The 25563-nt window shown below is 52.9% G+C and overlaps 1 protein-coding gene across 17 annotated transcripts in view; it reads right to left on the bottom strand.

Moving 5' to 3' along the window:
* DENND1A (DENN domain containing 1A) overlaps positions 1-25563 on the bottom strand; it is a 472628-nt gene that overhangs the window by 20196 nt on the left and 426869 nt on the right. For 13 of the 17 annotated variants that reach the window (XM_088793184.1, XM_088793181.1, XM_088793185.1 and 10 more), the window contains 2 exons: positions 6329-6385; positions 8-96 (listed from right to left, as the gene is read on the bottom strand). In XM_088793184.1, the coding sequence (XP_088649310.1) occupies positions 8-96; positions 6329-6385 (146 nt within the window). The remainder of the gene's footprint in view (positions 1-7; positions 97-6328; positions 6386-25563) is intronic. The other 4 variants (XM_088793182.1, XM_088793187.1, XM_019728519.3 and 1 more) reach the window with 1 other exon arrangement.

Raw genomic sequence — 25563 nt, 5'->3', positions numbered from 1 at the left:
TACTCACTGCTCAGGGCTCGAGACGGATGTCCTCCGGCCTTCCACGGGTACGTTGCTCTTTGGTCTCCTGACGACATGTGGACGGGGAGGGCGCACCTAGAATGGGCGCAGGGAAAACCCCCAAGAGGGAGTGAGTTGGAGAAGCCAAACAGCAACATTCTGAAAATTCAGGTAAATGGCCCCAAAATCAATGTGGAGGGGTTTTCACGGAACAGGCTAAAAGGCTGTGCTTATTATGAGACCATTGCCACTGCACGTGCAACTGACGCGTGCTGGCATCTGGTGGCCTACTCAAACCGGAAAGGTTCTTCTGAAGAGCGTGGTTTTGTCACCTGCAGGGAGGGGGCAGTTCCCCCTGCCTCCTCACAGAACAGCTGGGAGGTGGGGGGAGGTTCGATGAGATACTGTCTACACAGGACCTGGAACAAAGAGGCCCTCAATGAGGCTAAGTCCCCACTCACCTTCTTCTAGAACCCAGAAACCCGTGGGCTAGAACAAAAAGGTTTCACTCAGCCTTTGTTTTTAGGGAACACGTGCTCATTTTGTTATTTTTACAACTCAATTATAAGATGCTTATTTTCCTCTCTTAATGGGGGTGGGAAGTAAATAATGGCATTAGAGAGCGCCATAAAGGTCATCTTCTGCCCCCCAGGGCATCCCCATGCAGCCCTCCTGTGCAGGGCTCAGCCTGGATGCCACATACTCTAGGTGGCTCACCGCGTGCACACAGCTCAAGGGGCACGGCTGGGTGTACTTGACAGTGAAGCACACAGCTTCCTGATCTACAGTCGGGCTGCAGTGACAAGATAGGCCTTTTGGTTTTTCTCCTGGTCTGCTGCCGCTGAAAGCCAAGACGAGGGCCTACTGAAAAAGACACCCTCTTCCCCAGCAGAGCCTGTGATGAGAGTTAGGCTGAGAATTTCAAGGTGCCCCTAGAAGGATACTCATTTTGTCCAATCAATATTACATGGCTTTAAATTGGGCACTGTCATCTCCGACCATTTCCAATGCCAGTGAGCTAAGCTAAGAAAGCCTAGCTGTGAGTTTCACGGCTGATAAAAATGACTGAGCACCCAGTGCAGGGGGCCTGCTTTCTCTCTGCAGGTGAGGCACCAAGTAAGAAATGCCACGATGGCTGAGGTTCTCGGACAGGACAGGGAAGGAGGGCACACACTCAATTTCCTGCCCACCCTCTTCTCTGAATCACTCCCCCAGCAATTTGTGGGCGACACAGCACAATGGCTTCGGAACAGAGATTACAGAAGTTGGCTGCACAAAAGACAAGTCTTTATAGAGTCTGATCAAGCCCTCAGGTCTCTGCACGTCTGATCTAACCCAAGTTTTTCCTGTGGAGTGGCCAGTCTGATCTCAGCCTCGTCTGGCAACTCAGAGAGGTGGTAAAAAAATAAAAAGTGCCAAATGCACCCCACCACTCTTGCTGTCCTCTTCTATGGGGCTACTGTGAAGATCCACTGAGATGACGCAGGAAAAGTGCCAGCACGGGGCCTGGTACACAGTGGGGCTCCATAAATGCTCACCTTGCTTCTCTGTGAGCTTGTCAATAACAAAAGGAGGCCAGGGGAGGGGTGTCTGTGAATTGGAAGATGCCAAATGTCATGGTCTTACTCTTGCCTAGCGTCCTGCTCAGTGCCTAGAAATCGAGTGGGGTCACTCAGCAAGATTTTTAGAAACCACTGAATGTTACTGCTTGGAATCTGAGAAGTGCACAATAATGTTGCTATTATTATCATTGTTGTTAGAACAGTGGCTGCCACAAAGCAGACACATCCAGTCACCATTTGCTGGATATACGAATGGATACACCCCCACCCATTCTAACTGTGAATTGGTTTCCCAGGCCAGAGCCAGAGGCAGCTGGTAAGCAGGGTCACCTGGTTGGGATGCTCCCCCAGACTTGTCACCACAAAGGCAGGTGTGCAGTTGGGGCGATGGAGCAGCTCTGTCCTGCCCCCAGGTCCTGGGGTAGGGGTTTCAGGAAAGGGCAGACATTAAGGCCGGCCAGCCTGTCCTTGCACATGGCTGCTCCTTGCTACAATAAAGGCTGGGTTAGGAATGTGAACTTGTGGCTGAAACGGGGGGATTAAGTTTGTGGCAACTTCAACTGAACTTGCAACGTGGTGAAACATGGGGAAAAAGAACAACAGAGCTAATTAGACGAGCTGAGCTGTCAGAGTGCCGCTGAATGGCTCAGCGCCAACAAACAAAAGGAATGGGTTGGCAATCAGCAGGATCGATGGAGAAGACTGCTTCATTAGGGATGATAAAACAGACAGAGCAGGCGAGGGGCGGGGCGGGGGAGGGGAGCGGGAGGCAGGGAAGGCGGGGGAGGGGGAGAAAGGCACTACAGACCAGGGACAGTCAGTCACCCCCAGCGCTACAGACACACCCAGAGTCACACACACCTGATTGGTGTGGACAAAGCCAGCCAGAAAATGATCCTCACAGGCAGACAACTACCCAGAGACGTGCACAGAGGCCTGGAGACACCAACACACACAAAGCTTCACAGATACACTCACAGAGGCACACACAAGCACAACTCTCTCTCTCTCTCTCTCTGATACACACACACACACACACACACACACACACACACACACACACACACACGGCCCCAAACCTACAGTTAGAGCCGCAACCAGACAGACACAGAGAGACAAAATGGTTTAATTAAACCCGAACCACAAGACGATGCCGACAACTGGCCCGTCATATTTCAGCGATCACATCCGTCTTTCTGGGGTGCTTAGGAAGGGTGGGGGCTGGGGATGAGGGAAGAAACCACATGCACACACCACGGCGGCCGCCCCACCAGTGTTAGGATCCCAGCAGTGCCAGGGGAGAAAATGCTAAACAGGGATTTTGAGCTCTGTTCAAGGGGGACTTGAGGGTAAAGTTGGGAAACCAGCCAATTCCCCACCGGATTTAAAACCTGAGAAATCTAAGTCGGCAGGGTTAAATGTGTATTGAATACAAAAGCACCGAGTACATTTGATTTTAATGGTGAGCAAGAAATAATAAATACAGAGCTTATAAAGCACTTCCCATGCAGCCAACCACAGCCTCCTCTCCCTCGCACACCCGACCCACTCCCCTCAGTCCACCAGACACTGGCAAGGCTTTCTTCTGCTCTTTCCTTTTCCTTCTCTTCAAAAAGAAAATCTAAACCCTCTGGTAACATCTGAACTCCAGCCACAGGTGCCAGGCTACAAAGCTCCCTCCAAAAGGCTGAGTGGCTACCCCCGCAGGCTACCGCCACCCTGGGGCAACAGCTGCACTTCTGCCCACAATGTTTGCAGCTACATGACCAGGCAAAGCCCAGCTGGGGGCCAGTGGCTCCTGACATGGGAGCTCGTCAGACCATCCTCTTCGAAGCCCTTGAGGGGTTCCATACCCCGTGTCTCTCAGGTTCACCCCTAGTGTGCAGTGGGCCCACTGGACCTGTCTGCACGAGTGCACTTGGAGTGAACACACCCTGAAAGCACAAAACCTAGGATCCCCATAGTGATCCTGCTTGGCAGAAGGTGTCTGGGTTGGCACAAGTGGGTATACGTTCATGCTTCATGCCAGGGATGGTGCTAGGCACTGTACTTGTATGGCCTCATTACCCTCACCAGGTAGGTCTTGCTAAACCCATTTTACAGACAATGAAAGTGAGGCTCAGAGAAGGTAAGTATCTTGCCCCAGTCACATAGCCAGGAAGTGGCCAAGCTGTGATTCAAACCAGGGCAGGCCTTTCTGATTTCCAAGCCTACGAGACTGGTTCTGCTAGCACCCTGCCTCTTCAGTGCCAAATAACCGAAGGGGCGTGCAGCCCGAGTGCTGCGCTAGTCGCCTCCTGCACCAGAGCAGCGGCAGGCTTTTCTCAGGATGACGTTTGCATTCCCAAGTCCTCAGTTGCCCGTGGATGTGGCTACCTCCCCACCCCCAATCTGCACGAATCCTAATGCTGGTGAGACAACAGAGAGTCCACTGTAGCTGTCTCCAGTACCTGAGTTTTCCAAGGGGAGCAACCCTGACCCGTATCCTGCTTTCTAAGAGAGTCCCTGCCTGCCTCAGGTCCCAGGTCTCTACAGGGAACTCTGAGTGCTGCCCACTGGTTGCAGAAGAGGCCGCCTGGTGAGGAGCAAGGACAGGCACTGCAGAGGCAGGCCAGGGCTCAAAGGCCAGCCCGGCCTCTTATTGTCTCTTGGGTCTCGGCTGCAAACTGGGGAAACAGCATCTGCTGCCTCTGGGCTCTTCTAAGGACAAATGAGACAATAATTCCACAAGTGCCTAGTATACGTCAGGCACATAAAAAGTGCTGCATAAATGTTAATTCTCTGCCAGGATCCAATACTGCCCTAGACATTGCACAGGAAGCCCAGCCGGCTGCTGATTATTTTTTTCTCATCTGAAGGCTCTGCCCCAGTACTTTCTACTAAGATGGACTCCGTGGAAATGGAGGTGGAGGGTTCAGGGAGCTTGGGATGCTGGAGGCACCACAGGTTCTAGAGTCTGATGACCCCTATCTGTAGTTGAGGGGTTTGAGTTAAGTTACCGAACATCAGTTTTCTCACCTCTAAAATGGGTGGAGACAGTGCCCTCCTCATAGAGTGACTGTCAGGTTCAATGGGATGACGTACCTAAGGACGACAGTCCTGAACAATGTTGGTTACCCAGAAACCCCGGCATTCCTTAGAGATAGTAAGATTTAAAAACCTGTCAAGAAGAACCACTCCTGTGTGCCAGACCTCTGCTGCCCCCCAACACCCCCCTCCGCCCCCAGTCCTTGGATGATGGCGCAATAAGGCCCTGGGCTGGCATTCCAGGCGCTTTACAGATGTCATCTGTGTTCACTCTTACAAAAACCCTCTGAGAAGGAGGGTCTATTAGAGAGAGAGAAGTGAAGCTCAGAGAGCCTCAGTATTTGCCTGAAGCCCCACAACTTTGGTGTCCAAGCTTAGCATTGTCTATGCCCCAAGGCCATGTTGCTAATGCATACTGAAACTCTCACTGAATTACGCAAGGTTTGACTCAGAAGGGGTACCTGTCCCCCACAGTGCTTTTTCTTTTTGCTGTTTGCGCCTTTCTTCTAGTGACAGTGAGCAGAAACATTCCAGCCTTTTCAGCTGTGCTGATGACCGCTTGGGTAACAGGATCGATTCATCACACGTGGCTGGAACTGTAACCTCACGACCGTCACACGTAAAGCCCTCTAAATCCCCCCAACCTCCACCTAGCCCTCTAACTCCCACACATGGTAGGGAAGGGGAGGAAAAAAGGACCCTAGAACTTTCCGACATCCACATAGAGAACAGCCACCCCATCGATGCTGGGTGTAAAAAACAGACACAGTTCAGCCTGGCCACCTACACCGTTTGGCCGCCACACCTTTCACAAGACGGATTTGGGCATGTGCGCTGCGGAGGGTGGGAGGGGGTTGGGACACCCGTTTGTGGGGGACCCTGAGGGCAACTCGGTGGGGACCTGACCCCTTTGCTTGGCTGCAGGAGCACTGGCCGCTTTGAACAAGAGACAAAAACTCGTCTTGGTAAACAGCCCTCACCAAATGATCCTAGCAAGTTTCCCACTTTAAAGGAACTGCTAACATTATTATGCTCCGGCATGGCCAAAGTCTAAGCTTACAAGGAAAATGACTTCACCGAGGCTGAAAAACGGGACCACACCCCATATTTTCCCACAGCATCTCTTTAAAAACATAGATGGTCTCCCTCTTTCTCTCGCCCACCCCTTTCCCAGGTGTTGGTGGGTTTATCACACATCGTCCTGCTTTTCCACCCTCCCTTGGTGCGTCACACAGAAAGGTGAGCTTCCCGTGAGGCTTGCCAGAGGAGGAGCACCTATCTGCACCGGAACCAGTGCCATATTATCGGCCACAGACTCCTCCTTCGAGAGGACATCACATGCACCTGCAAACGCCGGGCTGGCGGGGATGAGACCCCTGCTGCCAGACATTTGCTTCCTTGGTGAGAAGAGGCGGTTGGAGCAAGGCTTTAAAGCTCATTGGCTAGAAACGTGGCTCATCCTAGGAGGTCTGCTGCACACACGGCAAACACACCACACGGTGGCCCCCAGTGACCTACAGCTCTGACCTGCAAGTCCCTGAACTGATTCACGAAAAGGAGAGAGAAGCCCAGAAAATGCAAGTTCGGGTTCATGCCACACAGAGAAGGGAAGCTGGGAACCCCAATCCCCATTTTTCTTTTGCAAGGCAGCTGAGTTCCAACTCCCAAGGTTTAGTCAGGCGGGGACAGCGGTCCAGGCAGTGTTAGGAGGGGAGGGGCCAGAACCACTGGCTACTCACGGGCGTCGAGCGCTGTATCTTGGGAGGCGGCGGGCGAGTGGGACGGAGTCTTTGTGGCTGCATTAAAGCGAAACTTAAAACATCAGTACACACGGAGATGGTTTGATGCATTTGCACACACGGTTTGAGGGCAAGCATCCAGGCCTTGACACGTCTGCACTGACTGGTCACTGGTCCTGTACATTCCATTTCTGAGGCCCTCCCCTCTGCCAATTTTTTCGTTCTAGCCTCGTCTCTGACCTGGACCACTGTAATCGTTTGCCACCAGGGGCCCCTGCCTGCATGCCCTCCAGCCATTCTCCACACAGGCCAAAGGGGATCTTCCAAAGTGCAATATGATGAGCATGCCACACCCCAGCTTCGAGACCTCTGCTGTGCCCCAACATCCCCCCTCCGCCCCCAGTCCTTGGATGATGGCGCAACAAGGCCCTGGGCTGGCATTCCAAATCCTCCAAGACCTGGGTTCTGCCGTGCCCCAGACCTTTCCAAACCTTCACCCATGCTCACCTTGGCAGACCCCCAAATGGCTCTGGCCTCTCATGCCTCGTTTCTTGCCTGCCCTCCAGGTGGGATGACCTATCCAATCCTAGTCTGCCTGGCAAACTTTTACTCATCCTTTAAGACTCTGCCCTGGTCAGACGCAACCTTCTGTGCTCACCCCGCCCAGTACTCCCTGCTCGGTGGGACTTGTCCCGAACACAGAGCATCTGCCAGCCCCCCCCACCCCATTTCTTTGAGGGACTTCATCCCTGGGCCTTGGAAGAAAATACATGCTAATAAATATCTGACGAACAATAAAATTTATACAAAATGCTTGGCTTTTGAAATCAGAATTTGAATATTATAAAAAAACAACGGAACAACAAATCCTGAAAGTCAAGCTTGGTCCTTTCAATGGCACGCCCATCCAGGTGCCCTGAACAGTGTGAGAGATGGGTAGGCAGGGTTAGGAGAGACCTCTGACCCTCAGCAAACCCTGGGAGGCTTCCAGTTGGTTCCTGCCCATCCAACCACGTGGTTCACAAAGGTATGCCATTATTCGACAGAGTCTAGACAAGCACGGCCCACTACAGGAGCCAACAGCCACATGTGGTGAGTCCAAACTAAGACATACTGTAAGTATAAAGCAGTGGATTCCAGACGCTTAGTTTGAAGAATGTAAAATATCCTAGTAGTTTTTAATATTCGTTACATGTGAAAATGAAACTATGTTGCATATGTGGTTAAGCATATTAGAATTCCATGTGACTCCCCTGACACTTCTCCTGGACAGAGCTTTAGGGCTCTGGTTGGTTGGAATGATCCTTCAGATAGCAAACCTGCCTTCCAACTTACCCTCTGAACCCAGCTCCTGGGGGAAAGGGCTGTCAGAGTGGTGTGAGGGGAGAGGTGGCCGAGGGATGTGGTGGAGAATTGGGGTCTTCATGGCACATAGAGCTTGCCTGGATGGAAATATATTCCTGCTTCCCAGATTCTGTCTGGGCCAACCCATGCTCAGCGAGCCTTCTTCAGCTGGAGGCCATCTGGGGCTGAGGACGCCAGCCGTGAGTGTGGCTGCCCACTGAGCCATGTCTCTCCCCCTTCATGGCTTACAGGAAGTGTGCTGGGCAAAGGGGAATGGAGCCCCCCAACTTGCACTGCTCATCAGGAGGAAAGTACAAGGACAGGGAGAAGGGAGCCCCCCTCCTCGGGTGCACAGGTTGCTGCCCCCATCCACACCCCTCTCTTTCCTCCCAACCTGGTGCTCGGCCACTCTACTTCTGGGTGACTGCCTTCTCTAGCCCCACAGCCCTCACTGCTTGTCACCTCTGACCTGGCCATTTCCCTCTTGCTGGCTGGGGTGGCAGTGGGGCAGAGTGCTCAGGTCAGGAGGTGGCCTCTGGGGTCAGACAGTCTCAGACTGAACCCCAGCCTCCACTTACCCTCTGGGCTCCAATGGGCCCGTGGGTTAACCATCTGAGCCTTACTCTCCTCATCTGTACACGCAGTAACGGCAGCTCCTACCCGAGGGAGTTGTTAGGAAGACGCAATGAGACGACACTCGCCAAGGTCTCCCCACAGTGCCGCCAGCAACTGTCACCATGAGCAGGCTTCCCTGCCTCCAGCTTCTCCCCTCCTAATCCGTCTTCTACACTTGTTCCAGAGTGGACTCAAACAGAACACGCGTCCAGTCATGTCACCTGCCAGCTTAAATCATCTCAGTGGAAGGCCGGCATCTCCCAAGGTGTCTTCTGAGACACACCATCCTGGGAGATACAATGTATGGGAGAAAAAGGGGGGAGATGGTAGAAAAGGGGGTTCCTCAGCCAGGCAAGGCTGCGAAGTGCTGTCTACTGTCGTGTTCCTTTTGGAGATTCACAATGCCTGTTAGTACAGTAAAGGAAATCTGTGCGCGCGCGCACACACACACACACACACAAATCCACCCTAAACAGACAAAACTCTATTAACTCTTTTTTTCTTAAAAGTCCTGTCTTCCCAATTTGTTTGAAGGACTCACTTTCCCTATAACACCCATTAAAATCCCCCTGGAAAATGCCACCTGAAGTTTTCAAAGCCCTCCAGATGCTGGGCGCCGCCCACAAACCTCTGCAATCTCATCTCTGATACATCCCTGACCAGGGCCCCCCACCCAGCCCTGCTCACCCAGTTGCTCTCCCTGAATGCCGCATGCATGCTTGTGCTTCCATGCTGGTCCCTAAGCCTGAAACACCCTTCCATTTCCATTTGTCTCACCCTTGGTGCCTCTTATTTATTGTTTGCTGCCTCAAGTGCCGCCTCCTCCAGGAGGCCCTCCTTGCCCTTCCCTGAGCAGGATGGGTCAGGTGCTTTCCACCCCCCACCCCGCCCCCTGTGTATTCAGAGCAGACAGATTGTAATTATTAGCTCACTTGCTTCATTTCTCTATTTCTCCTGGGGTCTAGTATAGTACTAGGCACATAATAGGTGTTCAGCAAATGATTTTTGGCTGAAACTTCCTGGCACATGTAGAAACTCAACAAATGTTAGTTCAACTTTCAGATTCTGTAATTAACTTATTTTCCTTTGACTATCATCAGGAAGTATTGGTTCTTTTGCAACTGAATTTATAAGTAGTGGGAGGAAAGCAGCCCCTTGATCACACCCAACCGAGAAGCCAGCAGAGTTAACTGGGGGGTTTAACGACACCAAGAAAAGATAATGGGGTAGAAATGTCCTCAGCAATCATGAAGGCCCCACTGCAGGGATGTAGCGTGAGTGACAGCACTTTCCCCAGGGCCAAGCACACACCAATCTGCAGCTATGAGGATGCTTCTGCTTCCTGGAGGAAAAGGAATAGTGGGGCTGCTAGGCTGTATTTCCCAAATATGTTGGGGTGGGATGGCAGTTGAGGACAGAGGTTGGGGAGAACTAAGTACTCGGAGGACAATTAGAACTCACGGGGTGAGTGGTGGTGATTTGGGTGGGAAGGGGGTGAGGAGAGAAGCCAGGGAAGAATCAACTCAACACACTATTTTCCAGAACCTGGCCCCACGTGCTTGGGAAGCTGAATCCGGGACTAACTGATGCTGGGACCATGACAGTGTGAGGTGGGGCCCAAGCAGACTGCAGAGCTGGCCAGGACTCAGTGTAAGTCATTTAGGTGAACTAGGAGCAGCCTCTCTGTGCATTCCCCAGGGTGGAGACTCTGCACCCCAGCCCACAGCCCAGGGCCGGCACGAGCTTGTTTGTCTCTTTCCAAGGCTCTAGTGGCAGGAAGCATATCCTTCTGTGGACATGGAAACAGACCGGACCTGCTCAAGGCCCCCACTTGGTAATGGGAAGTGCTGGGAGTGGGTCTCGGGCCTCTTGACTGCAAATCCAGTGCTCTTCTCACCACTGGAAAAGGCAGCGGCTAAACCAGAAGAGCCTTAACACAGAAGCAGAGAACTGAGAGGTCCACACACGTTTCAACAGAAATCACGTTACATGTGATCCTCAATTCCTCGCAGGATCGAATCGCGGTCACACTGACTGCTGTCTTACGTGAGTTCAAACAAGCTGGGCCCTTAGCAATCTTTTGCTTAGAAAAGTTCCGTCCCACAATGTAACTGGCACGTCCTGAGCTTGGCTGTGGTGGGGTGGGGGGTTTCCTTGATCAACAAAAGCAGCTACCCTCCCGAAGGTCATGTCCAGCTGGGGAAGCTGATTCACTCTCGCAGGGTGGAAGGAGTTGCCCATGGAAGTTTATGGAACAACTGCTTGGGGGCAGGGCCTGGGGACTCAGAAGAACACAGAGCTTTTGTCCTTAAGGGATGCGTGGTCTGATAGGATTTGTCCTACAACACAGAAAAATTGCTTTCTTAGAGTACAAAGAATATTCGGGCTAAAGCCCAAGAAATACACCACGTTGGGTCAGAAAGACATGGGTTCAAGTCTTGGCTCTGTCATTTTCTAGCTGAGGTCACAACTGGTTCCACCACTCAGGTGAGTTATTTGACCTAACTCTCAGTTAACTCTTCAGTAAAACAGAAATAACTCGTGAGTCACAAGCCCTGGTGTGAGGATGCTACGGGGGTGCAATCCAGCTGTGTGAGACTCTGGCCCAGCATCCTGAAGAGGAAATGGGACCATCCAATCCTCTGTCCTCCCGATGGACTCGCAAGTCTTCCCAGAAAAGCCCTGCAGACGTGAAGACCTTGGTTTTCCAAAGGAGTGCACTGTCAGCCAAGCACTGCTGAAGGAGACTGGATTTTAATAGTAATTTCTTCTATTTATATGATGCGTTTTCCTTTCAAAGCATTCCTACTTCTCTTTCCTTTGAGCCTCACATCCCCTGGTGAGGCAAGTTAGAGAAGAATGATTTCCCTGCTATAGACAGGAAACAGGAGGCCCAGAGAGGTTAAGGGACTAGTATGAGGTCACACAGCTAGTAGCAGGCACTAAAACAAGCAGGTATTCTCAGCCCATTGTGCTATCCTTGTCAACCCCAATTTCCAAAGTCATCTGGAATCCTTTCTGACACGGTTTTCTAACCTTTGTCCCTTCTGAAGTTAGAGTCTGGTGTTAGACATCTGTGCCTCAGAGAACAAGCTGGCGAGAGAGAACGACTGCCGTCTTCCGCTTCCTGCCTCAGCCGAGCATCTCTTTCTGGTGCTTTCCAGAGGCACATGATTCATTTGTTGGACCATTTAACAGTGGAGGACACTTTGTACAGGCACAGGGCTCCCACTTTGATAGAGGGGCTATAATGCTGGGACAGAGGGGTGCCGAGGTCTGTGGAGGTCCACAGATGGGGATGGTAGGGAGTTTGGGTGCCTGGCATGGGGAACCACAGTGGTCCGATGAGACGGGAGCGAGGGTGAACATGAGGACGGGGCAGGCCAGGACCTCAGTCGGGCTGGTGGGGGACACGCAGGATGTACAGGGCCTTGAATGCCAGGCTAAGAAGTGTGGACTTTCTCCTCAGCGCAGTGGGATTCAGGTGGGAGGGACACATCAGAGACCTTGGTGTCCTTGGTGGAAGAGAAGGACAGGTGGGCTTCTAAGGACAGACACTCCCCTCCAGCCACAGGGGCCTGCTGAGGCCTTCACGTTGTCAACTTACCACCTCGGCCACTTGGCTGCTGGTAGCTGCGAACACAGGGTGAGCCTGAGAGTGTGACTGACATGTGTGCCCCAGAGAAGAGAGGAACTCCGCGGCCTCTGCCTGGCCCTTGGTGTTTAGATCTGTCAGCCGTGTGGGCCAGGTGAGTATGCTCATTGGATGCGAAACCCACATTTATGAGGACAGCATCTGATTTGCAGTTAATTTGTTGATGCAGCAAAACACATTGTTTCCAAAAGGTCAGGAGGGGAAGCCGTGTTGGAATATCAACTTAATTACCTGGGCAGCATGGATGAGCGGGCACCCTACATGGGGCTGCAGGGTGGAAAACGCTCGACTGCCAGGCACTGACTTGGGGCCACGTGTAGAGTGTGCAGGGGGTGGGGTGGGGGGCAGCACACAGTGGGGAGAGCCAAAGCACTTCCTGCCTGCCGTGTTCCTGGTGCCTCACCAGCAATCTTGCTAGCCCAGGCAAGCCTCATGCCAGAATGAGGGTTGTCACTCCATCTCACGGATGAGGGGAGGCAAAGACTTGCCCAGGGTCACACAGAGCTGTGAATGGCAGGCCTTCTGAAGAGGCTCAAAGAGCTCATCTCAAGGAAACTGCAGGCTGGGGCAGGGGTCCTGTGATGTATGTGAGAGGGAGCTGGCTGTGTAGGAAGTAACACTTGGATTTAGTCCCCATTGAGGCCCCACCTTGGACTACCCCTTCAATATCCCTTCGAGGTCAGAATCAGCATTCCCATGTCACTGCTCGGAAAGCAGGCTCAGGGAGGGGGGGCAGGTGCTGCCTAAGGCCACATAGATGAAATGTCCCAAGCAGTGGAAAGACAGGCCAGACCCCAACCAGGGACCTGGTGTGGGGAAGGAGATAGAACACAGAAGCCGGAGGCCACAAGGAAAACCAGCTTCACTGAAGGCCGAGGGCTGTGCATACACAGCTTGGGGTGAGGAAGCACCCTGCCTGGAGGGCAGCCGGGAGCCTGAGGCTGCCCTTTCTGAGGGCCAGAGAAGGTGGGCTGTGCCCGATGGCAGCTGGAGCCTGCGAGCTGGCCTCCGAGGCTGGCCCCAAACGGGGTCTCAAAGCCTTTGCATCTGAATGGTGTTCTGAATCGTCCCTTTCCCATCAGACTCCTGTCTAACCCACACGCACGAGGGCCTGGTGACCGCAGTGGGGAGGATGGATAGATGCTGGGGTTTCTCTGTCCTAGGGATGTGCCCCAACCAGATATAACTGCCAGGAATGGAGAAGGTGAAAGAGAAAATTCACAATTAAACTCTGTCACTGTTTAACGAGGAAAGAGTTCACCTGGTTAATTTTCCTGGCTAGTAGCCACATCAATGCTCTGACCTATACATGAAACGGCCCCAGTGGGAGAGGAAGACAAAGCTTTCCGTGGCTCTACAAAGGGCCTCTGGGCTGAGAGCAAGGCTCCTCTAACTCCTCGGGACTGGAAAGCCGCTATTATGCAAGGTATGGAAATAAAAGAGGGCTTCTTTTGATATGCCTCCAAAAAGGAGTGTATTGAAGCCATATTTGTGTGGAGTGTCTCCTTTGAAATGCCCAACTTGCTCTCTCGGGCACAGCTCTCGTCTGTCCCCCAACTCCTGTCATTATCTCCCATCCTCTTCGTCTACCCTCGACAGAGCTGGCCCTGCTTGTTGGGGAGGATCAAATGCTTGCCTCTGCTTCCGAGTTTCAGCAAGGCCAGCTGGGGAACAGCGGCCACTGGTGCCCTATAGCACCTGCTGCGTGCCAACAGCACTGGGCTGGGCCCTGGGGCCGCAGAGGGGACCCTGGGATCCTCGGGCCCTGAAGCATCTGCAGAGGTGACTCGAAGCTCCAGCTATTCCCTGGAGGGATGCTCCTTGCACGATGCTGTACAGGATGGACTTGTACTTCATGGCTGAGGAAGAAGTTTCCATCCAGCCCACATAGGACGAAAAGGAGGTGCTTCTTCATGGGAAAGAGAGGCTGGAAGGGGCCCTCCTTTCGGAGCACCTTGGACGGGCCATGTGTTCCTTGGAATATCCCAGTCAGTCCTAAAACTCAGGGGAGAGGCTCTGTCACGATCCTCATTCTATAGACGGGGAAACTGAGGCCCCTTGCCCAGATTGGTGCAACACACCAGGAAGCCGGTGGCGGTGGCTTTGGTCTCCAGTTGTCAGACTCCAGAGGGAGGTTTCAGCGTGCTGTCCTGAGGCACTGTGTGTGAGGGGGTGCTCCGGAAGGAAGGTGGCCCTGGAAGAGAAACCACCGCCCCTGCTGCGGGGTCTGTCAGCCAGCCTCTTTGGGGAGGGAGTGCTTAGGATCCAGTCGACGCAACGTCACCTCGCCAGACCATTCTCGCAGGCCAGACCTGGGCACTTCCCTGGCAGTGAGTTCCGAGCTGAAAGACGGCTCAGTCTGAAGAGCAGTGCATTCTCTCCCGATGTTGACAGGAGTAGTATTTTGTAGTGGTGCTGGTTAATTTGTAGTGGCATTTGTGGTTTGAAGCCTTGTCAAGATCCCTGATTACTTCCCGTGCAAGGAGCTGGGCTGACGTGGAAGTTCACATGCCGAACAAAAGCAGGGAGGCAGCTGTGAGGGAAGGCTGCAAGGGGGCTGGGTGACCCTGCTGCTTGGGGGACAGAGGCGGGGAGGGAAGAGGGCTGGCAGTGGGGAGCCTTTTGTTTTGAGTCAGGTGCAGCTGCTCGGTCTGAATAGGTGGCATCCCATTGGTGGTCCGAGGTCGGGTGCAGGGGCAGGGAGCTTTGCTGACGCGTGCCATTCTCTGCCCAGACAGGAGCGGGAGGAGGGTGTGCATTGCTGCTACCTACACCAGGGCAGCCATCTGGGATGCCATCAAGGGTGCCTGGGTGACATTCCCAGGAGGTGGGGGATAAGAGGAGGGGCTTCCAGATGTTGGGAGAGAGAATCCCCCTCTGATACCAGCAAGGGCTACTGTTTTCTGGTACTTTCTGTGTACCAGCTCCTGTGCTAAGAGCACTACATACAAGGTCGCTACTGATCTCAATAACCCTTCAGAGAAGGTAAAATCCCCATTTGGCAGGTGAAGAAACTGAGGCTGCCTGGCTCAGTAACTTGCCCAGGCCAGGCCTCACAGCTCACAGGTGGCCGAGACGGGATCCAAGTCCAGGTATGTCTGACCCCAAGGAAGCCCACCCTCCTTCTATCAGACCAGACACACAAACCACAGAACAAGATGCTGAAACTTATCCCCTTGAAACTGAGGGTGCTCCGCTCTCCCTGGGGAGTTCTCCCTCGTAGCATTTTGTCCTGCTAAGCCCGTTCTGACCACACAGAAAGGTTGTCTTTGCAGCCGTCTGCATTTCACTGGGCCTGCGTCCCGATTCAGTGAGGGTTTGCTCAGTGCATGGGAGGGCCAGGGCCAGCTCAGCAAAACCGAGGCTAATTTATCATCTCTGGAATGATGTCCACCCCGAGCAGTACAGCACTAGGAAATTAGAGTAAAAGTGCTCCCCTGATCTTGCAGTTGTACCAACAGGCTCACACAGCATCCTCTGGAAAGGGGGTCTGGGGATCAGGTTCTCAGTGCTCTCCCTGCCACCAGGGTCCCCCCATCCACCTGCAGCCGGGGAGTTGCTCATATCCCTGGAGACAGTCCTCGGCAGGCAGGCCATCTATGACCCTGCCTCTGCCCCCACCAGACCTATGTCCCACCCCTCCACAAGCAGCCCCTTCTTTCCAGCCCTGCCCCTCATAACACACGTGTTCGTCCCATATGCCCTGCCTTCCTTGCCTCCTGGATGGATCCCGCTCACCCCTCAAGCCTCTTCCCTTCCCTGGAAGCTGTCCCTGTCTTCCTGGCTCGATAGATAGCTGGGCTACTTTCTTCCGTCCCTCCCCAAACGACGATGGGCTCCTTGAGGGTGGCACTGTGTCTCCTTCACATCTGGCCTCTGGCTCTGGGCACAAGGCCCACACATGGTAAGTGCAAAGCAAATGCTTGCCCAAGATCGTGGAACTACTGTAGCATCAAATTATCAGTAAGCCATTGGCCAGCGTTTGGCTAAACCAGACCAACTAGCCACTGACCCTGTCAGTCGAGTTGCTCCGTCCACTAGGCTGGCAACATTTCTGGCATGCTTTGATCAGGAAGAACCCCCAACCTAGCGCTGCGCCGACCTAACAGGTTGAGCCCCAGGGCCATCCCAAAAGCAAGAGACTTTTTGAGTGGAATGTGAATGTGGGAAGCAATAGGAAGCTTAGATATGAAATATCTCAAAATTTCCCCAGTGTGTCTGTTAAAAAAAAGACAGTCAGGTTCACTAGACAGAGGGGTTTTTTTTGGTTTTTTTTCTTCCTCGGAACAAATGGATGGAGAACCTGGTTTTAAAATTCCTGGACCCTGGAATACATTTCTATCTGTGTCAAAGTCTACCTTCCACCGCCTCAGCAGAGTTTAAAATCCTAGCTAATAGGTTAACAACTGTTTTTCTTCAGCTTCAAATGAAGAATATCAGAAGGCTGGGGGAATATGCAGCTCTCCAATTTGTACGGACTGCACACAGCTCCCTGCAATGTGTGTTTGACAGGACTGACATTTTGTACCGCTGTGAGATGGGAAAACGTGTGACATTTTTATTCATGGTGGCGTACGCCCTTGTAATGATCAGCTCTGGTCGATGTGCTTACCGCAGCAGCCCCAGAGCCCTCGGAGAACAAACAGGAACCCAAGGTGCCAGCAGTCCGACTGCCTTATTAAACACCGCCAGGATCCTAACGAAGACCAACTGCTGGAAAATCTCACTGTCAAATCCTCAAGGACATTGTCAGCGCACAGCTAACTGCATATATTTTTCATTTAAAATACTGAAATCCAGCATTGTGCCATTACAACCGAGGGGAGGGGCGCCCACTCCAGTGGCCATTCTGTCAGCCGCCTCTTCGGAGCTCCAGATGTTTGAGCTGGATGCCCAGTGGGGTTCAAAGCTCAGAGAGGGGTGGCAGAGACTGGGAACCTACTTTCTGAAAACCCAAACCTACCCTCAGGGTGAAAGGCTGAAAGCTACAGGGCTCTCGTAAGAATCACTTGGAAAGTCAACCCACGGGTTCCTTTCGAAAGCCAAAGCAAATCTGCATAATTAGAAAATCTGTCCCTGCCCCCCTCCCCGCCAGCCAGCCAGCCATCTTCCTGTAGTCGCAACCCATTACATCCTGCAACGTGGTGCTAATCAGCCTTCTCCTTGGCGGCAGACCTTAAGACATCTGTAGGAACACACGGCCACGCTAAGTTTCACACCTTGGCAGAAAGGCTGTGTGTCAGGATGCCCACCTGCAATCTCACCACTTGCCTCAATTCAAAGGCCTCCAGGTCAGTGGGCAGGAGGACGCCCTCCCTCTGGCGGTCACTTCTAATGCTGATAGACACTGATGGATGGGAGCCAATCACTTGGCAGGTCCTTGGAGCTTTTTGTGGTTGTTACACTAGCTGATTTGGCTATGGCTGCATATGCTAACGTACTGATATATTTATTTTGTAAATATGTATTATTTACACAGTGCCTCCATTTCCATACTCTTGCCCCAACGCACCGAGACACGCTCTGCTATTTATTTATGGGATCCTTGGCATAACAGGCCTAACGACGCCTGTGTGTGGTTCTTGCAGGTCTGCAACAAACCGTAAGTGGTTGGCTGCACAACTGGATGTTCTCCATCCATCATGGGCGGAGGCTTGCGTTCCAAGGGGCTGCCCGTAAGGCTGGTTTAGCATAATACTGTACATCATCCTTGGTGGGACTGACCTGGGATGCTGTAGGGCCGGCAACCCAGAGACTAGGCGCCATCCACACACACCCTGCGATGGGGCCGAGGGGTAGAGGAAGCGATGGGTGCCCTGGTTACAGGACCCAGAGAGAGTGTGAAAAGGAAGGCGGCCGGCAGACAGCCCTGGGGCAGAAGCAGGACAGTGGGGGGAGGGCGCTGGCCCCTATTCCCTCTAAGCTGGCCACTCTGTCCCTCAGCCGAGCAGTCCACCCTGGGATGCACAGGGAGGCATCCGCTGGCCCTGCACACCCCAGCAGACACTCCTTTTGTCAGATCTCGTCACAGCATATTGGCTGGAGGAGAAATGCAGCCTATGTTCAGCCTCGGGCCAGTCCCCGGTGAACTTCAATAGCTCCCACGGATGGCATCCAGCAGATTACCATGTTCTGTCTGTTTGGCCTCCTAGATCTCTCGCCAGTCTTCCCCTCACTGTTATCCCCATCAGCAGCATCCTAGGTCAGGCTCCCCTCCCACTACTCTGGCCTGAACATCAGCAGCGTCATTAGCGGTCTTCCCGCCTTACCTACATCCACCCCTTTCCGTGCTGGTCCCAGAGTACGTGTTCCCAGATGCCATTCCCTCAAAAATCATCCTTCACTGGCTTCTCGACACCCACAGATATGTTTCAATCTCCCCTGAGGCCTGGCCAGAGTAGCTCCAGGCCCTCGCCTATGCCTCCTGGCCGCTTGCTTCCCCATGCTAGTCTGAAGAGTCAGACTCTCCTATCCTTTACATGTCACTCTCTTTACCTGCAGTGCCCTCCTTCTCTGGCTCCTGATAAACAACTCATCTTTCAAGCTCCAGAAGAAATGTCACCTCCTCCAAGAAGCCTGCCCTGGTTCCCCCAGACTTCCTTAGGGCACCTCTGCAGTTCAGTACACTTATGTCCATTAGGCTTTCTCTTTCCATATGGTTTGTTACCTGTGTCTCTCAGACAATTAGTGCCATGAAGGCAGTACCACATCTCATTCCTCTGATCCTGGGGCCTTGGAAAGGGCTTGGATCTGACATGCCTCCTTATAGGCAGAATAAGTGAAGGAAGGAATTAATGAGGGCATAAAAGAATAACTCAAGAGTTCTGCCTGGCTAAAAACTTCAGGATTTTTAATCGCAAAGATATGAGAGCAGCAGGGGGAGAATTCTTGGCTGGGCTCATGGTTTGGGCAATGGAATGTGTTTGGTAGACAGCCCTGGGGCAAAAGCTTTCCCCCCTCTCCCATCTCCATAGAGACCGTCCCCTGGTCAGCACACCTGGACAGTCACTGTCTCCTGGACTGCTGATTGCTACAATCCACCTGGCCTCTCAAGGCACGTCGCCAAGGCTGGGCCTACTGCGCCTTTGGAAATATTCACTGTCACCCTCTCCAGGAAGTGTAAACAGGGATCCAATCCAGAAGGGGTTTGGGTGAGACTGGGGCATCCCTGGGAGGGCCAGGAAGTGGCTGTAACCATGGAACCATGTGGCTGAGGGGCAGCAGCATCTCAGGAACTCAGTTTAAACTGCTTGCAGGCAGTTTAATCCCCCATCACACTCTGCACTTTAAGTAGGATATAATCAACCACCCCTTTTATATGGGAGAAGTCCCTTTTCTATATTCTCTTTTCATACTTTTATTACATTTAAAAATCCTTTGTAGTGTAAATGAAATGGGGTACAATATTCCAGAAGACATGGAATCAGGCAGACTGACAATAAAACTGACCTGGTAAAAACAATGACCTAAGTTAGGGACCTGATCAGTGCAATCTCAGATCAAGGGTGCCAGCGGCTGGCATGCAGCCTTTGCTGCCAGGGAGCTGCTGTCACCGCCCAGCTGTCACAGGTCAGGGGAGCTGTGGTAAAGTGAAAACAGCCAGGGCTTTGAACTCGAATCCATTTTACCAGCTGGAGGGTAGGGGAAGGACCTTGACTCTACTGGGAAGTGCGGCAGTCAGGGTCCCAACTGCATGTTTGGGGAAGACAATGCAAGAAAACGCAAGCCCCTATTAAGCACGCTGCCTGGCACCCAGAAGGGCAGTGTCACTGTTGCTCTCGCCCTCTATTAAGGAATAAGGGGCTCTGCTAGGTTTACTCTGGTGAGAAAGCAAAGTCCCAAATCTGGACAGCAGCCATGAGCCTTAACCGGGAGTGAGGGTGAAGCAGAACAAAGAGACCTCGACCTCCACAGCCATGCTAAGTCACACTGCTCGATTCTAAGCAGGCTCCAAAACACGGGCAGCCACACCCAGGTGCCTCACGAACCAGGTGAGCTGATGAAAAGGGCTTGATGAGAAGGGTTGAGTGAGGCCAGAGCCTGGTTTGGAATTCTTGTTCTGCCACTTGACCTTGGGCAAGTTACTTAACATCTCTGAGCATCAGCCCTCTGGGGATAATAACTACATTGATTGTATAGGGTCGTTGAGAAGATTATAGGAAAAATGATGCTTGTGGAGGGGTCTGGCTCACACACAGTAGGACTACATTACAATGAAAACCAACCCAATCCATCTGACCCTCCCCTTATCCTGCCATCCCTTCTCCTGGGCACAGCCGGGTTACTAAGTGACCTAGTCCACGGAGGGCTTGGGGATTGATGGGACACGATGCGATAGGCAGCTCCTGGTTCCATCGTCCTGTGGCTGCGGGGCAGGACTCCCTGTACAGCCACCGATACTTAGCTGACGCTCCTGGAGGATCTTGCTTGTGGGATGTAATTTATTTTCAATATTTAGTGTTTTATTTCCCCTTTCCTACTATGACAAACTCTCCACCTTTGGCATAGAGAATTCTAATCTGAGAAAATGCCTCCTTTGGTCTCACAGAATCCGATTTCCTGCTCTTGTCCTGCTGGGCTCACTGCCTCCTTGGCAGGAAGCTGGATTCCGAGCTGCTCCAGCTCCAGCACAGACCTTAAAGAAAGGCTGTTTTTTAGGCTCTGGTCCGTCCCCTGGCAGAGACCTCACTCTCATACTGCTGAATGCAGATAGACGCAAGAGGTCTGTCACTCATGCACGGCACCACACGCAGGCTTCTAGAGGGAACACAGGCCCTGCAGGATAGCTGCCTCCCCCTTTTGGGTTTCTCCTGCTCTGCTGAAGCGACTGGCTGCTCAGGACACAGGTGGCACAGGGCTGCCCTCACCCCTCCCGATTCACCCTTTCATGCATTCACTCACTCACCCCAGGCATCCCCCAGATTCTCCCTGAGCAACTCAACTGTGCCAGGCTCTGTGAGGGTGTTAAGGTCACAGAGATGAGGCTGACACTGCCCCAGGGACAGCGTGTCAGGCAAGGGGCAGTGCTGGCCCAGAGCAGGAAGGGAGCCCTCTGCTTGGAGGAGTCCGAGTCGGGGAGGGCTTGTGGGGGAGGGGTGCTTGAGGTGGGTCCTGAGAGGATGCGATGTGTAGGGTGGCGCAGAAGAGCAAGGACGGTCCTGACTATAGAAATGGGAGCTGATTCATTGCGGGGTTTCTCCAGTGCCCAGCACAGGCTCTGGCCTGGAGCACATGCCCATAAACAGAGGTAAAGTTGTGTGTTGGGGACTAGAGAAGAGGAAGGGACTCTGCCCAGGGTGGGGGCACCCCACAGAGTCTTGCAGGGTGAGAAGGAACTGGCCAGAAGTGGAGGATGGCGGGAACCTCCAGCTGTGGGCAGGGGGGCTTGGGCAGACCCTGAAGGCTGGTAAACTCTCCTGACCATCAGGCAGGTCTGTGACCGGGGCTGAGGTTGGGGATCCTGGCAAGGGACCCACATTCTGGAGAGCTGAAGGGCCCGCCTGTCTCGGTACTAGCTGATGTTTTCTGATGCCCTCTCTGCCTCACAGAACAGCTGAGGAGAGAGACATGTGACCCAGGGATATGCGGGCCTTCCGGGTGCAGTGGGGCTGATGTGCTGGTGGAACTGGGGCGGGGCAGGTTTGGGGAAGGCCAAGGACAGTGAGGGAAGCTCATGAACGAGGATGGGTGAGAAGTGGATACAAAGGCCGTGTGGCAGGAGCTCTGCCTACGGGAAGGAGGGCCATACACAGCTCCCTCGGCACAAAGCCCAGCTCACACCCCACCCTGCTTGACTCACACTTCAGCCTCAGCCAGGCTCCGGCTCGCCAGCCCAATTTCCATTCCTCTGTGTAGTTCACCGGGGCCTTTCTGGAGACTATACTTGGGGCCAAAGGAATGACTGAAAAGGCAAGAATTCTCCACTGCAACCAGCCGGAGAAAGCCATGGGGATTGCGTGGAGCAGGTGCAGAGAATTCTGGGGCTTTAACAGGAAGTCAGCTGCCACTCCATCCTAGAATAGGCTAGGACCTGGGCGGCGTTTGGTCTCTCAGGTTCAGAACCGTCACCAGGTATCTGAGACACAGCCCGGAGAAGGCTGCTCCACTATCCTAGGAAAATGAGCTCTCTGCCCGGTCCTTGAAGCTGGGGAAGAGCAAGGGTGTTAACTGAACAGCACAGATCTGGGCCTTTCAAAACGACCAGATGGATTCTATCCATCAGGAGTAAGTTAAACCACCCACTGTGGGATGGTGGGCTCCCTGAGTCAGGGACTGTGTCACTGTCACCTGTTTTCACAGTAGACATCAGTGACTGCTGAACAAGCGACCTGGTTCTTGGCTCTTTCTCCACGCCTGGGCCCTGGATTACGGCTGACCTGCCACACTCCATTCCGAGAAGCTACCACAGGCAACTGTGCCCATCTGTACAACCTGCGACCCCTGGCCCCAATCTCCCTGCCGTGCACTGATCTGCCGTTGCCCTTCTGTCGCCTCTCTATCTGGTGCCCTGGTTGACCTGTGACCCTGATTCTCAGACATGCAAACTCCCTTGGTTTTAAGATCCCCACAGTGCTGGTGCTGGTATGAACCTTTCTCTGCCATCAGGCATGAGGACAAGGGGCTGAGACAACGTCGCCTGTCTGGCTTCTGTGCACATTTATCAATTTGATCTGTTCACCATTCTTCTGATGACAGCCCCTGATTTCTTTCCCAGGAACCACCTCTCCTTCACTTCTCAGGTATGTGTTTCAGGTAGGGCCCTGCCCATGGCACAGTGAAGACCCGTGGCCACAATGATTGGCTCTGAGATAGGTGTATGATCAAAACTGGTTCAATGAGTGAATCCCATGCCTCGTGTGAAAGTCGCTAGCAAGTGACATGCACTTTCCTGCTGGTCTTACACCTGGAAGGAAGTGGTCTGAAGCTGCTGTAGTCATCCGGCCACCAGGAAGGGAAAGCCTGCCTGAGAATGGCACCAGTAGAGGAGGCAAAGCCAAGAAAGGCAGCAAAAATTGGGTCTCATTGACATGATTTGATACTTGGATCAAGCCATACCTGAAGCTAGTGTAAGCCAACAATTCCAGCAATTTCTCTTTGGGGTTTTATGTCTCTTGCAACCCAAAGTACCCTAACTGATACAGATTCCCAATACAGGCCCTGCTTCTGGTCTTTGGAGCTGGACTGGCTCCTGACACCCTGTCATGCGAGGCGGCCCGCGGGGTCCCAGCTCCCGCGCCCCACATGAGAACACAGGACATGGTGAGGCCAAAAAGGAACACCCACGGAGCCATAGGTAGGGGAGTCGTACCACTACAGTCTCACTGGAGGCACTACAGTCTCACTAGAGCCACACTATTCGCAACCTGATGTCCTGCCAACCGACCGACCCGACTCGACTCACTGACTCTCCAACCCATGTAACCATGGCAGTTATATCAGTGGCTAATTGGCTAACTGGTTACAGCTGACGGCCAACTAGCTACAGCTGACGGCCACCTACTACCTGCCCCAGCACCTTTCCACATGAGGCCGAGAGCCTGGAAACTGCTCTCTGGGACTCTGTCCCCACACACCCCCAATACTAACTCCTACATATGTGTATTTTCTATTCTGCAGTCTACTCCCTCACACACCAGGAAAGCATCCAGCATGCTTTTGGTGTCTCATGGTGGGTTAGGTGCACAGAGTCTACACCAGATGTAGGGAACCAGCTTGCTTGTCTTGGTGCCAGCTGAGGCTCAGAAACATGAAGGAAGGCCCGAGGTCTGGAAGGAAACCAGGAACAAGGCCTTACCTATGGTCCAACATCCTGGGATCCTGGGCCACCTGCCCAGGGTGCTGCACTGGCTCCATCACTACAATTCAGTAGGAAACTGCCATGCTTTTGGCACAGTGCTGGAGCACAGTTCTAGTAATAAACAGCATGGCTTTGAATCTGGACTGTTGCTTCTGAACTATAAACCCTGGCTAAGTCTCCATCCTCTCTATGACTGTCTCCTCTGCAAGAGGAGGGACTGGCTGAGACGCAGTAGGGTGGCCGAAAGGGTTAAGTGGGCTAACCTGGGGGAATCGCCCAGCATGGTACCTGGAGTAGCAACACAGACCCATCACTCTGGGTCTCAGTCTGGCGCCTGACATACGCCGAGCAATACCCCATGCCTCTCCCACACCTGCCCTTAGCCCATCCCCTAGCACAGAAGAGGTGCTCAAAGTGTTGTAAAGTGCTCAAAACCTGGGGGCCAGGGTGGGGGTTGGAGGTTGGTCTTGACTCCCGGCCCTTCTGCAGCCGCCCTTGTGCTGAACGGAGATCAGGTGGTGTAGCTTAGAAAGCAAATTGCTATTCTGAACCTGGATTTTCATTTGGCTACTGACTTTCTCAGCCCTTCCATGGCACATGAGATCCACCCTCAGGGCTGAGCTCCCGGGGATGAGAGGAATACAGCAGTCCCTCTTATCCATGGGGGATACGTTCCAAGACCACCAGTGGATGCCTGAAACCACAGATAGTACCGAACCCCGTATATACTATGTTTTTTTCCTCTATACACATACCTATAATAAAGCTTAATTTACAAATTAGGCACAGTAAGAGATGAACAACAATGACTAATAGTAAGATAGAACAATTATAAGAATATACTGTAGTAGAAGTGATGTGACTCTGGGGCTGTTGTTAAGTGAAATAAGGGCGACTGGAACACAAGTCCTGTGACACTGAGACGGCCGATCTGATGCCGTGTTTCTCCGAAAATAAGCCCTAACCGGAAAACAAGCCCGAGCAGGACTTTTCAGGATGATGTCCCCTGAACAGAAGCCCTAATGCGTCTTTTGGAGCAAAAATTAATACAAGACCCGGTCTTATTTTTAGGGAAACATGGTAACTGAGACGGCTACTCAGCGACTCACAGGGTAGGGGGTGGGGGTGGGGGTGGGCAGCATATGCAACATGGATACGCTGGACAGGGATGATTCACGTCCCGGGCCGGATGATGTGAGAGTTCATCACACTACTAAGAATGGCGTGCAATTTAAAATGTGTTATTTATTTCTGGAACTTTCCACTTAATGTTTTTGGACTGTGATTGACCAAAACCGTAGAAAGTGAAATCGCAGATGGGGGGGGGGGGGGGAACTACTGTACTATCTGAGAAGGTAACACCGAATGCTTAATCAGAAATCTCCTGAATTTCCAACTCAATCCTTATGAATTTCCAGCACCTGACCGCTCCTTTTTGACTGGCATGGTTTTCCTCCTGAAATTCAACATGCCTGCTTAGAGGAGCAGACCTTGGGCTAGCCTGGGCTATGAGAAAGTGAGGCCACGTGGAAAGAGAGGCCGAGCCAGCCACCCTTGCCAGACAGAGCTGACAAACCCAATACCAGTTAGGGCCCTTGCTGCTCTTGGAAATGGCAGTGAATGAGCCAAAACACTTTTGGATTGCCACTGGACTGGACTGAAAGCAGGGCTGCCTGTGGTCACCCTGCAGCTGGCACTCAGCAGGAGGAGCTGGAGGGACAGAGGAGGAAGCCACTGCAGTACTGCCCACATTCTCACACAGAAGTGTGACAAAGAGCGGAAAAAGGGGCGATGGAAAAGGGGGAATACGAGCTGGAAACCGGG

The sequence above is a fragment of the Rhinolophus sinicus genome, chromosome 16 (assembly GCF_057876585.1).
Source record: "Rhinolophus sinicus isolate RSI-liver-muscle chromosome 16, RSI-T2T, whole genome shotgun sequence".
In the NCBI taxonomy this organism is placed as follows: Eukaryota; Metazoa; Chordata; class Mammalia; order Chiroptera; family Rhinolophidae; genus Rhinolophus; species Rhinolophus sinicus.
Note: the sequence above shows the minus strand (reverse complement) of the source record. Positions and strands in the feature narration are given on the sequence as shown.